The 13,674-nt window shown below is 37.1% G+C and overlaps 1 protein-coding gene across 1 annotated transcript; it reads right to left on the reverse strand.

Annotated features, from left to right (window-relative positions):
- Nucleotides 1-983: 983 nt before the first annotated feature.
- Nucleotides 984-11,171, reverse strand: MMGT1 (membrane magnesium transporter 1). The gene is made up of 4 exons (XM_012752334.3): nucleotides 10,847-11,171; nucleotides 8,122-8,174; nucleotides 5,685-5,788; nucleotides 984-4,145 (listed from the first exon to the last, which is right to left on the reverse strand). Exons 1-4 carry the CDS (start codon nucleotides 10,923-10,925, stop codon nucleotides 3,986-3,988), a joined length of 396 nt encoding a protein of 131 aa, XP_012607788.1. The 5' UTR covers nucleotides 10,926-11,171; the 3' UTR covers nucleotides 984-3,985.
- Nucleotides 11,172-13,674: the final 2,503 nt, after the last annotated feature.

Genomic DNA, 13,674 nt, shown 5'->3' on the forward strand with positions numbered 1-13,674 from the left:
ACGCCACGGGCACTCACTCTAGCCAGGGCAACAAAAGTGAGACTCTGTCTCAAAAAAAAAAAAAAAAAAAAGAAACCTAAAAGCCTATCAATATCTGAATATTGATCTGAATATTTATAACACATTCAAACATTAGAATACCAGTCATCAAAAAGAATGAGGTATTTCTATATATAATGATACAGAAGGATCTTATAAAACATGCAGCAGAAAAAAAGGTACAGAAGAATGCATATAATCTGATTCCATTTATGTAAAATTCTTTTAAACTATATATTTCCTGGCAAATAAAAAATGTTTCCTATAAGAACATATACTTGAAGCTGGTTACTTTTGGAAAGAAGCATTAGGGTAGGAGGTAAGGAACAAGTTTTACTTTTATGCCTTTCTGTACCATCTGATCTTTTTTCCATGTACATATATTATCTTTCTTCTCCCCCACTTTTTAAGAATACTTGATTAGCAGATTTTGAGATATTTCTAGGTAGACTTGAATACTGGTGGCGTTATTTTTCAAAATACTGTATGTACTTAAGTACCAAGCTTTGCAAACTAGAACTTCCCCTGGATTTTCATTAAACTTTACATTTGCCTCCTAATGAGTTAATAATACTGATTTCCTGTTAAGTATAAAGTGACATTTTGTAACGGCAGTTTGGCTCTATAACAAATTTGTGATGAGATGATTAGACACTGCTGAAGAACCAATTCTTACACCCCCAAGGGCATTTGATGATTTATAAATATAAATGAAATTATACATTTTATTTTGACCATAAAAACATAAAATTGCAATAAGATTTTTACATATACAATTATTAATATAAAGCATCCATTGAATTTAGAAAAACAGCATCACAGGGGAAAAAAACACGGTCATAAAATTAGCTCATATTTTTCTGGGGACAGAGAAGTAGAAGAAATGAGGTTAAAAGTCCCCAAAACTAACAAACAAACAAACAAAAAAAAGAAACACTACCAAAAACAGGGTGAGACAATCATTTATTTATTGGACAGAGCAAGGTCATTTAGAGAGGAAACATATCCAAACAATGTGTTTAGCTTGGTGTTACAGGCATCGATGCTCACAACAAACAACACTACTCAATACATCATGGAAACAGGCCACGTACAACCAGGAAGATGCTGTCATGCCATTCAGAAATAAGCCACAATGATTAGGAAACAATCATTAGGGAGTTACAGAGCATAATAGTCTCTAGTTCACTGATCTGCATGTTCTGCAGCTGGGCCATTAGCCCATAGTATTTGCCTGGTTCCTTGGTTAAAAGTGAGTCTTCCTGTATTTGAGAGAGCTCTGATTGGTACACACTTCTAAATGTCACTGAAATCATGTAAACTGCAAGGTTAACTAGCTCAAATCACTATATGTTTTGAACTACCCTAGGCAGTAACGGACTTTCATAGTACTGCAAATAAAATTCTGTACTTAGTACATTTAGCAGTGCTATAATGCACCCAAATCACTTTTAGTCCTATGGTACATACTTCAAAAAGACAGCAGAAATTTGTTGGAGTCGATTAAAAAGAAATTTGTGGAGCTCACCTGGTATACAAGCTGCTAACAAAGGTAGACACACTTGACAACTACTATGTCAATTACCTGCCAAATTATTTGGCATCATTTTTAGCAGGACTTTCTTTTCTGACCAGACAGGCAAAGATTTCATTAACCATTCTAAAGATTGGCCATTTTTGTTTGTTTGTTTTTTAGAGACGGAGTCTTGCTATGTTGCCCAGGCTGGTCTTGAGCTCCTGGCCTTAAGCGACTCTCCTACCTCAACCTTCTAAATAGCTGGGATATAGGTGCAAACCACCACCTCTGGCTTAAGCAAAATATAATATTATGAATGCTTGGCTACAATGAAAAATTATTCAGCATAAGATTAACTGAGAAACCTGTTAGGTATCTGGCTCTCCCTCCTTAAATCTATTGATTTTACCAACCACTCCCTTTCATAGCAATAAGCGTTCTCAAGATGAGAAGAATTTCTCACTCCACACAGAAAACCTATTTGGGAAGCAAGTCACAAAAGACCGGATGTTATAGAATTCTGTTTATATGAAGTGATCACAATAGGCAAACCTACAGAGACAGAAGTAAGATTAGTGGTTGCCAGGGGCTGGAAGGTGGGAGGAAAGAAGAGGTGACTGCTAAGGGGTATGGGGCTTCTTCTTGGGGTAATGTTCTAAAATTGATTGTGGTCATAGTTGCACAACTTTGTGAACATTCTGAAAATCACTGAATTGCACCCTTTAATTGGGTGAATTATAGCTCAATAACATCATCACAAATACCTATTAGGAAAGGAAGACAACCCCAAAAAAGAAAACAAGAGGCTCTTCCAAAATCAAGTCATACCTAAGGAAACGGTATACAAGCCTGATGGAAGGAGCATGTTTTTCACACACTATTTTAATCATCGTCACTTTAACCCCTGATTTCATATTTTTAACTCATTTCTAAATCATTTCAGGTTATCAGCAGATGTCTAACTTTGTTCTCATTAGAGAGCAGAATCAGTGTTCCACAACAGACTGGGTTGGTAAAACAAAACAAAACTAAACAACAATAAAAATCCAATGACAAAATAATCTTGTGCTTTCGGGCTATGTGTTACCAGGCAGAATACAAGAGCTGAGGTTCCTTTCTAATAGGAAAAAATGCCATCAAGTATAAGGGCATCTTATGACTCTTTTGTGCCTAAAGCACATTTCCTTTTCAAACCTGCATACAATTATTCCCTTTACACCTATACAATTCAACAAAAGCAATGTTCTCTACAAGGAAATGTTCAGCTTCCTGCAGCTTTCTAGCTCAAAGAGCTAGCCACATTTCTCTGAAAGTAAAATTACTGTTTCAAAAAAATTCAACTCTGGATTCTCATCCTCACCTTCACTTCAGCACCATACAGTGAAGATGGAAAACTCTAAGCCTGCTATAAATCAGAAGCTACAAAATAATTTCTTAAATGACCATAATTTTCTAAAAAATTAAATATATCAGTTCCAAATATTTAGAACATATTTGGCCCAATTCCTTGAAGTCTTCCTTTAAATTAATGAAAAGTTTCCTTATTTTCACTGATTCACTAGTTCAGTATGAAATAAACCAAGACTTTGAATAAGTTAAACTGGCTAATGACAAGTAATCAATTTTCCTCAGTGATTACCATTCTTTTACATAGGCAGGATAATGAAATCACAAATGGTCTTTTGGTCTATCTCCAACTACTTTTACACTACATAATCAATTAGGGAAAATTTTTACAGATAAATGAAGAAGCACAGGTAGCTTTACAGCAAGTTGAGCTTGTTAAATATACTTGTTACGACAAAGAATTTTTGACACAAAATTACCCACTGCACACAGAATCTCTGAAGTGATGAAACAAGACAGCTGACGTTAGAAGTTATACAGGAGTGGGGCTGGGTGAGAAGTCATGGATAAATTAAAAGCTGGCAAGTATCTGCCAAAGCAGAGCCACTTTTTAGGGGACACAAGAAAAACCGATATGTCACCATTTTGGTCTCATTAGAGAAGTCCATATGTTGAGAAGTGAAGACCATTTTGCCATAATTCATGCTGCAAAATGCAGTAGTCACATAGTATTTCCAAAAGGATTCTAAAAACTGTAGTGCAAAAGAAAAGAAATCTAAGAAAATAAATAATCACAAAAACCACCATTTTCCAAGGAAATGTGTTCAAAACAGTGGCTTTTACAAAGGACATAAATTTGTTTTAAATGAAAAAAAATTCTCTATATGAAATACCAAAGACTTATTCCACAGATAACTTATACTGCATTAATGATTTGATTAACAGTGTATAAACAAGGGCCATAGTTGTTTTTTTTTAATTAGGTCTGAAAGATAAGTATAAATACTGATGGGAGTGTTTTATACCCCAAACTCCAATATTCCAGCTCTATATCCTGTCCTGTTATTATAATTTGTAAAAATCTTAACGACGCAGTGATTCGAGTTTTCGTAACTTCAACGATGTGTTAGAGGACAATGCATCTTGGTTTGAAGAATTTGTTGAATCTGAAGGCCGGAACAGTACTCGACCACGATGATTAAATACATAAAAGGATGGGTGATTCCTTAATGTATCAAATGTCCTTAGAAGAAAAAAAGCATCAATTTTAGATAAACCTTTATAAAAGCCCATTTGAAAATAAGCAGGCTTCTAATTATGAATTTGCTATGTTATATTTTTAACAAGTATAAATCTATGAAATCAGACCATAAATGATAAACATACTATATCTTGTTTTTTTTTCCTATACGAAGAAAATAAGAAATCGGGAAAAGCAGCATAGAGTCCACAAATTTCTTTTTTATTCAGCCATTCCTTCCAGGATGCCTATGAATAACAACACAAATGCTAGCTCAACTTTAATCACCTCTGTAAATTGAATAGTAGCCCATGCCAAAATAGTCTTTTAAAAACCTAGCACATAGATTACACCCTGGATTATTCTCATTTGACCCTCACTATTCAAGCCATATAATCATTTCATAGATCTGTTTTCCAAGAATCTTTCAAGTACAATGAAAAATTCCTTTTGGCTCTCTGTACCTGTTGTTGTCCAAACTCATGTATTTTGCTACCACCTACTTAATATCATTCTGTTTTACTTCTTTCTTTCCTGGCCCCTTGCCAGTGATTCTTCATAGACTCTTTGTAAAAACAGTAGAGATAGTGGAGTATCCCTTCCTCTTTTCCAGTGAGATATATATATAGTTTTAAAAAGTTGAAACACCTCAGTGTATGGCCTCTAGTATTTGTTAGTTTTTAAATATTGTTTTTCTGGAAAGAACAAGAGAACTCTTCCTTTCATAAAAACTCAAATCTCAAAGTCAGTCTACCTAAACATCCAAGCATACTCTCATACAAAACAGGAGGCCCCATATGTGACTATTTAAAATGTAAATATCAAACTAAAAGAGGAAGATGAGTTTCCTCTAACACATAAATGTTATTGTGACTCTTTCTAAGAAAATACTGTACAGGGATATCACTTTAGGATCAAGAAGGTAGGTAAAGTCCAGAGATGGAATGGAACAAAGCTAAAGGGTGATTTTAGGAAAGTAAAAATAAGGAAAAGAAAAGCAAAGAAAGACACATGAAAATAGCTTAGAAAAAGTACAGGATTCAAAGTAAAAGGAAAGCAGAATAACAAATATACTTTGAATCCAGGGGTAGACAAGAGCCCGAGAGCAGAGCATACATCACAGATTAGGCTCCAGTGAAAGAGGAAACAGAAAACCCCTTATTTTTCCAAACACTAAGCTGGGACAAGAGGATAAAAAGAGAGAGGGAGGGAGGAAGAGGGAGGAAGGGAAAGTGGAAAGGGAGAGGGGAAAGAGGAAGTGGAGAGCTAGGTTAAAATTTCTGAGTGATTATCTTTCTATATTATCTATTTCCATCCATCTGTCCATCTATCCAACCAACCAACTAGCAGGTACCATAACATCATACTCTAATGCCAACAATCTGCCATCCGACTTCCATTTTTCCTATCAAATATAACCATTACATAATCAAAATGTAAAAATGAAACCAACTTTTCTGTACCAGAAAACATACATTTTAAATTACACGAACAAAGCAAACCCCTATAACATTTAAGGACTATGAAAAGGGAAAGACTTACTTATTTTTTAGTTCTGAAGTGGCATCCATATCTTTAAACTCCCCTGCAATATGAACTATACCATAACAGGTAACTGCAAAGGCCAGAAGCGTCTGAAGAACTATCTGTGAGTATAAAGATGAAATTACTAAATAACACAGAAATGTTATCATAAACATTTACTACAATCTTCTTTCAACCTCTTTATAGCCTCTATCAGGTAGTCTTCTCAGGGCCACTCGTAGGCCCTCTCAGGGCCTCTCAGGCCACTCACTTAAAATTATATGAACTCAGACACAATAAAATCTTCTATAAATTCTGTGGCTTGGCTGCAAAAATATTTCTGATGCTTCAATAAATGAACTTAGTGACATGCTCAAATAAGTAAAATCATTGAGCACCGAATGGTACTGAGCCACTCAGAACTCAAATATCAAATACTACCTGCTTCCAAGAGCAATTAAGAATTTTTAAGGTATTATTGTTAGATATCATAGAGTACACAAAGTCCATGTGTACCATGTAAATAAAATAAAAAGGTCACTTTCCCATCACTCAGCTTAAGAAATAAAACACTCCTAGTACCTTTCAAGTCCCACATGTCCCTCTGATTATATCTTTTACTTTCCATCTCAAAGTTAACCATTGTCCCAAATTGTGTATTAATCCTGCTGTGTATGAATCTCTAAAAAATGTATTACTTTTGCCCATTTTAACTATGTTTAAATGGGCTCAAATGTCTTTTGTCTAGCTTTCCTTGCTCAACATTATGATTGTGAGATCCATCCCTGCTGTAGTATGTAGTTGATTCCATTCTTTTTCATTGTGTCTTGTATTTCATTATTATGAAACTACAATTTATCCAATCCACCTTTGCTGAATATGTGGATTGTTTCCTGTGTGTTACTTTTATAATATCAACCTGAATATTCTTGTTATGTCTCCCAGCACATATGAGTGGAAACACTGTGTAGAGTATGCATATGTTCAACTTTATCAGGTTATCCCAAACTGCTTTCCAAAGAGGTTAAGCAAGCAAAAAGGTTGAATATTTGATATTAAGCAATATGGGATTACAGGCATATTTTCTTATGCTTTTCTGTATTTTTCACATTTTCCAACTTGTAAACAGAAGTTATTTAAAACAGATATAAATGAGCATGTATGTGTGTGTATCCACCCCAAAGCAAAGGTGGTAGGAGATAATAACCTCAACAACCAAATCCTGAATTATAGACAACTAAAGTAATAAGTAGCCACAAGCTACTATTCTGTCTAAATTAAAACCTAAATGTCATATGTAATACCGGTTTACATTCCCACAACCAGTATACCAAGAAGACTTAGTTTATACAATGCAATCATAGGCACTTTTAATAAGAATGTAGCTGTCATGAAAATATGTTCAAAATAAATTGTTATTTAAAAAGCTAATTATAAAACTATACCTATATACACATGCATTAACAACTCTTTTAAAGGAAAAAACTGTGTTTTGATTAGATAAAATTCTACATACATAATGTTTCTGCATAGGAAGAAGACTGTTCTGCTATACTCCAAACTGTTAGGAGTAGATATTGAATTGCAAAGGAATAGGGTCAGTTTTTTGTTGTTGTTTTTTAATTGTATATGGACAGGTTTAATTTTTATATTTACTGTTTGATTCTGTTACACAGAACTTACTACTTTTGTAATTTCAAATCCAGTAAAGATAAATATTGTGAATGAAGCCAGAATATATGTTAATTTATCTTAAAAAACACTTTCCTATTTTTCTTTAGTTTTACCACCATTGTTTAGGGACACACACTATTTATGTGTCTCCCTAAACAATGTATTGTGAGCTTTGCTTTTTAAAAAATTTTATATAAAAAGGAACTTTTCTAAAAATGCCAGGCTGGGTGAGGTGGCTCACAGTTGTAATCCCAGCATTTTGGGAGGCACCAGGATCACTTGTGGCCAGGAGTTTGAAACCAGCCAGGGTAACATAGCAAGACCCCATTTAATTAACCAGGTGTGGTGGTACACACCTATAGTCCTAGTTACTTGGGAGGCTGAGGTGGGAGGATAGCTTGAGCCCAGGAGTTTGAGGTTACAGTGAGCTATGAATACTCCACTGCACTCCAGCCTGGGCAACAGAGCAAGACTCTGTCTCTAAAAAAATAATTAATCTTAAAAAATAAACCTAAATAATCAACTTTTTAAGTCATCCTCATACTATACACAGAGCAACTTGTAGGAAGATTATTTCAACTACAGTTCTAGAAACCAAACAGACAAATCTTTTAAGGCTTTCAAATCCTTTGGTTTTACAACAAGTGATAAAAGGTAGAAAACAGATGCTATTTCATGTCTGGGAAATTTTAAAAGAATAATAACCAGTAAAAAAAATTATCATAAGCTATATGGCTAATTTTAAAAACATATTTTAATAGAATATAAATAACCAACTTACATCTATTGGCAGTGATTCATCTTCCTTTTCTGTTAATCGCATATATGAACGATCTATAAACCAGAAGCATACCATTAAGGAAATTATAGCCCATTTTTCTTTCTTAAAATGCAAGCAGATCAATAGACAAAAGAAATGGCTGACATATGCTACATAAAGTAATTCTAATACTGGATTCCTCAAAACCTTCTATCTTCTAAGGCTGTCAGCCTTATCTTAATGAACTATCTTATCTTTATCATGACTTGCTTATAAAATGGGTGACAGATAAGTATGAGGTAGAAATACCTAAACATAATTTTTCTTTCATTACTATAGAAAAACTAGAAACCTCTGAAACAAAATTTTTTTCACTAACTGGTCAAAGAAATCATAATTATTTTAAAATTAGCAAGTCTACAGAAAATCTCAACTCTTGAAATATCACCACCATCACACAGTATAGACAAAATAATTCTGGTATGGAAATGTTTCTCCTGAGAGAATATGCTGGGGCAGTGGTGTAATAGGAATTCCAGGACATCAATTTCTGCCTTTACTATTTAATTATAATTCTGAGGCTACCTTAACCTCAGGAGGCAGCAAGGGATAAAGAGAAAAGGATCAGGATTTGGAAGTTGATAAGCCTAGATCACAGCACCAGCTTTTTAATTTACTGAAATTTCCTATAATCTCATTTAAGACGTCCTCAGTAATTGTAACATGTATCTCAATTTCAAAGTGTTCAAATGTGGGAGTAGGAGGGGGAGTGTGTCTTAGAATCAAAGAAACAGTATCTGTTTCTTCACTGCCTAAGTTTCCACAACAGTAAAAAGAGAGTAATATAAGGATTAAATGAGACTCAGTACATGATCAATGTGCTGCTTTCTTTACAACAAAGATGAACATGCCATAGCACCATAGTGTGTTATCTGCTGTCACAATGTGACATGACACAATTAGTCTCAAACATAAATAATAGTATCTTCCCAACATGAGCATTATAAAGAGACCTCAATGCAATGGCAAATTCACAAAGCATTCTTATCACTTGAAACATAAAAATACAAAATCTTGGCCAGGCACAGTGGCTCACACCTGTAACCCCAGCACTTTGGGAGATCAAGGCAGGAAGATCACTTGAAACCAGGAGTCTGAGACTATCCTGGGCAACAAAGCGAGACCCTGTCTGTACAAAAAAAAATTTTTTTTTAAAATAGCCAGGAGTGGCATGTGTCTGTGGTCCAGCCTCTCAGGAAGCTGAGGTGGGAGGATCACTTGCCACGACGCTAGCCTGGGCAATGGAGTGAGTCAGAGTCAGTCAGTCTCTCTCTCTCTCTCTCACACACACACACACACACACACACACTGACATCTTAATTCTAGATGAACCTAGGACAATCCCTATTTAATAATGTACTTGGGACTAGAACACTCAAATTGGACTAGAACGTGTACTGACTTTCTTAAAAGAGAATTTGTTTAAACACATTGCTTAAGTTTTAACTTACAAGGTTTGTTATAAGGACAGGTGTAAAAGAAAAATCAAACCAATACCAAAAATAGATTTTGACTAACCTCCTACTGTCTGTTCAATTCTCAAGTAGCTTTCTTGTTTGCATGAAGGCTAATCTGACTCTAACACTACCTTTAACCAGTCATTTCCTCATCTGTAAAAATGAAAGAGTTGGACTTCAGTGATCGCCAAGGGTCCTCCTTACAGCTGAAACTCATTGTAGAAAATGACACAGTACTCCAGTGTATCCCAATCTCCTCCAGGACAGTGCTTCTCAACCAACATGCATACAAATCACCTTGGGATCTCATTAAAACAGATTCTTAGCCATTATATCTGGGGTGGGGCCTGAGTATCTTCTAACAAGCTCCCAGGTGATGCCCATGATGCTGGTCTGTTGCCCACACTTCCAGCAGCAAGGCTAAAGAATACTTTCCTTAACCCCCCAGCTCCCTCACAAAATGACTGTCCCAGCCTCCATGCATCCTTAAATATTTTTAACACAGCATCTATATCACCTTATTGTGATTATTTCTTTTTTTATTTCCTAGTGTAAGAGGAAAGAATATTGCAATTATTTCTTGATCCACTTGTTTCTTCACTAGATGTCGAACTCCCTCAGGGCATCAATGTACCTCTAGCTCCTACGCACAGTGCAACTGCAATGACCCCAAACTCAATTTAATAATGCAGTGTAGCACAAATCTTTTCCCAAGGTCACACAGATTTAGCAGTAAAGCAAGTTTTTAACAACTAGCCCTTTGGACTCCAGTCCAGTTCTCTTTCCCCTTTCCCACAGTGCCTCCAGGAGGCAATCCATTACTTAACTTCTCAATCTCTGCCTGGACAGCCCAGGAGTGCCCAAGATGTTGTCCACATAGTTGTCATGGGACCATGAGGATCTGGAGTCCTCAATCCCATATTCTGCCTGATCCATCCCATGCTGGATCTGACATCACCTGTCCTGGATTCCCGGATAGATTCCACTCTGAACCCTCTTGAAGACACTTCCTTCCAACCTTCCTGCAATCCCAGGTGCCCCACTCTCCTCAAATCCAAACTCCAAACCTTCCACTGGGGACCCCTGCAATGCTTTTCTTAGCCACCCCAAACTGTAAGGTGTCAAACGACGGTTCCTGAGACACTAGGTCCAACAGTCCTTTAGGGGTGCGCCCACACACTGTCCCTGGGGTCCCACATGGGAGCGGTCCGCATTACCCAAGCACTTACGCTGAGCAGCGGAAAAGGCGGCGTGGGCTAGGGCAAAGAGGCCAATGCCCACCAGCCCCTTCCATAGCGACGGCGCCATGATTCCGAAGGAGCTGCAGCCTGACAAAAAAAAAAAAAAAAAAAAACGAAGGGCGGCGTAGCTGCTCCTTCCTCCACCCGCGGGTGTCCGCGCGGCGCAGAAAGATGACGTCACCGAAGTCCTAGGCGCGAAGAGCGGTGGAAAAACCAGACTGCCGTGAGAAAGCGGAAACAGGAATGCCGGGAAGAAGGGGAAAGCGACAGGGAAAAAGGTCCTCTAGAGCCTAAGAGCCTGCACGGTGCAGCCTTTCTGGTAGGGGCGGAGCTGAGTGGAGGGCGTAAACAAAGAGGCGAAAGCGGGAGCAATGGGAAGCGAGGAGGAAGGGCGCCAGCAAATGAGCGCGGGCCGTGGGAGAAGGGGGCGGGCCTACGAAGATGATAGGGTGGGGCCGAGGGCGGGGCTGGAGGCGACAGTGAAAGGCCATGGCTGCCGGGTTTAGTTAGACCCAATAGTTGTTGGTTGATTTGGGCTTTCTTTCAAGCTGTGCCATTTGTTTTCTGTAGGCCTTTCCCGTGCTTCAGCCCTCTGGGAACTGGCACTGAGGAAGAAGGCAAGGGTATTAGAGGGAGGAAGCAGATGGAGTGTCGAGGACAACAGTCAGGGACTTGGAGCTCCAAACATTTAGCACGCGGGAGGCGAACAGTAAACCCTTCTCCTTATCTTCAAAAGGTCTTGAAAGATTCGCGCCAAAAGGGGTGTAGCGCGGAGGAAGTGTTTTGTCATGAAGAGAACCAGCTAACGTTAAGGAAGAAATGAAAGAGGGAATAAAAGGATGCTAACGATACAGTCTCAGCTTCTGTCTCTGATCTTGATAAAATATACTCTCCTTTCATCCATTTTTGTCTTCATCCCCTAAAATGTAGATATTCAATAGTGAGGTTCTCCCCTTGACCTCTTTTCACTTTGTTTTCTCCTGGTGAGCTCACCCATTCATTCCCACCGCTTCAACCCCCAGAGACTACAGTGATTCCAAATCGACATCTTTATCTCAAATATTTCTCCTTAGCTCCCGATCTGCGTTTCTGACTACTTGCTGAACATTTATTTCCATGTGAGTGGGCCTGTGGCACTTTAAACTTAATATGGTACAAACGGAATTCAGAATTCATCCTGTTTTTCGAGCTGCACCAGTTCCTCCAGTGCCCCCGGGCTGAGTGGCAGAGTTTTGTAAACTGTGTATCACAAAGTATATGCAAAGTATGATCACCATTCTTTCCCCCTCACCCCATCAGAATTCTACGTTCTAGCTCCATCAGTTTGCTCACCCTCACTTGCTCAAAGATACCTGCTATCCTGACCTCCCCTTTAAAATTTGCAATATTCACATTCCTGATCCTCTTACCCTGCTCTATTTTTTATCACCTTCTAACATACTATATAATTTACCTATTATGTTTGTTGTATTATTATTGTTTACTGTCTCTCTTCTCCCACTGGAATGTAAGCTCTGAGAGAACAGAGATTTCTCTGTGCCTAGAACTTTGTTGACTGTCACATGGTAGGCATTCAATAAATGTTTGTTGAATGAAAAATGAATGAATTATGGAAAAGAAGTGGGAGAGATGTATCCCTATTTGAAAGGCTCTCTACAGAGAGTCCTTTCATTATTTTGAATTGGGTTCAAAAATCCCTGTGGACTTGTATGGACTCTTAATTTTTTATAACCCTTTGATTATAAACATTTTTTAATATACTTGAGCTTCCTCAAAGCTGGAAAAAAAAACTAGAAAATATAAAAGACATCCAATAGTCATCATATTTCCTTTCCATAACTTTTAGTGATTTATTTTTCTCTGGTCCTTCTCCAATTTCTTCACCTGTAAGCCAAAATTTTACACAGTACCCGATCAATTTCAAGGGCAGTAAAATGTGTCCCATATTACAGAAATGTAGTCCTATTTATAAGCTTCACAATCAGGAAGAACCAGGAAGTAATCTCTCTGTAGTTGGCAGGAAACTGCTTCCTTCTTCACCCCTGGGAGGTGGCAAGATAGAAAAGATAGCTGGCAAAAAACAATCTTAAAGCTTTGTTTTAGCTTGGATAATGTTTAAATCAAAATTAGCCTTTTCAGGGGCCCTGTTAAATTATCTCTTCTAATATCAATTTATCTGAAGCAGAAAATGATTAAGAGTTTTCTTAAAGGATCTGAGGTATGATTCCTTTCTTTTAAAAAGATGACAGTATAGAAAAAAAAAAGAGAAAGCCAGTAATGAATCTGGTATTTGTATAATCCACCAATGTTTTATCTGAATCTTCAGGGAAGTGACCCATGTCCAAGTATTGAGTTTGTTTTCTCTATTTCCTTCTTCCATTCTCTACTCTCTTCTTTGTAACCTCTTACCCTCATATATTGAATGCAAGATAAACTACCCTAGGTTTGCATTTTCTAGTAATAAATGGTTAAATCATGTTTATGGAGTGGTATTTTAATTGTCTTTTCTGGAGATTCCAACCTGAAGAGAAGCCCACATATTCATAGGCACAGTTACTAAAGACTGTATCATTCAAATAAATACCTTGGGTCCACTCATACGTGGTTCTCTAGGTTTGAGTTAATCCCAAAGGTGCAAGGTTCAGCTAGTGGCAGCACTGTTTTCATGAGCTTTTAGAGCAAAAGCCAAACCTCATGAGAAAGAATATTTAAATTCCTAAGTGTACTGTTTCTGGATACTCTCAAAAAAAAAAAAATAAAAAATAAAAAAAATAAAATAAAATAAAATAAAATAAATTCCTAAGTGACCAAGAAGT

The sequence above is a fragment of the Microcebus murinus genome, chromosome X (assembly GCF_040939455.1).
Source record: "Microcebus murinus isolate Inina chromosome X, M.murinus_Inina_mat1.0, whole genome shotgun sequence".
NCBI classification, from domain to species: domain Eukaryota; kingdom Metazoa; phylum Chordata; class Mammalia; order Primates; family Cheirogaleidae; genus Microcebus; species Microcebus murinus.

Coding starts and splice junctions, on each gene's coding strand:
- MMGT1 (XM_012752334.3), bottom strand. CDS start 10,925: ATGGCGCCGTCGCTATGGAAGGGGCTGGTGGGCATTGGCCTCTTTGCC. Junction 8,175..10,846: donor CGCCTTTTCCGCTGCTCAGC/GTAAGTGCTTGG, acceptor TCTGGTTTATAG/ATCGTTCATATATGCGATTA. Junction 4,146..5,684: donor ACTTCAGAACTAAAAAATAA/GTAAGTCTTTCC, acceptor TTTTCTTCTAAG/GACATTTGATACATTAAGGA.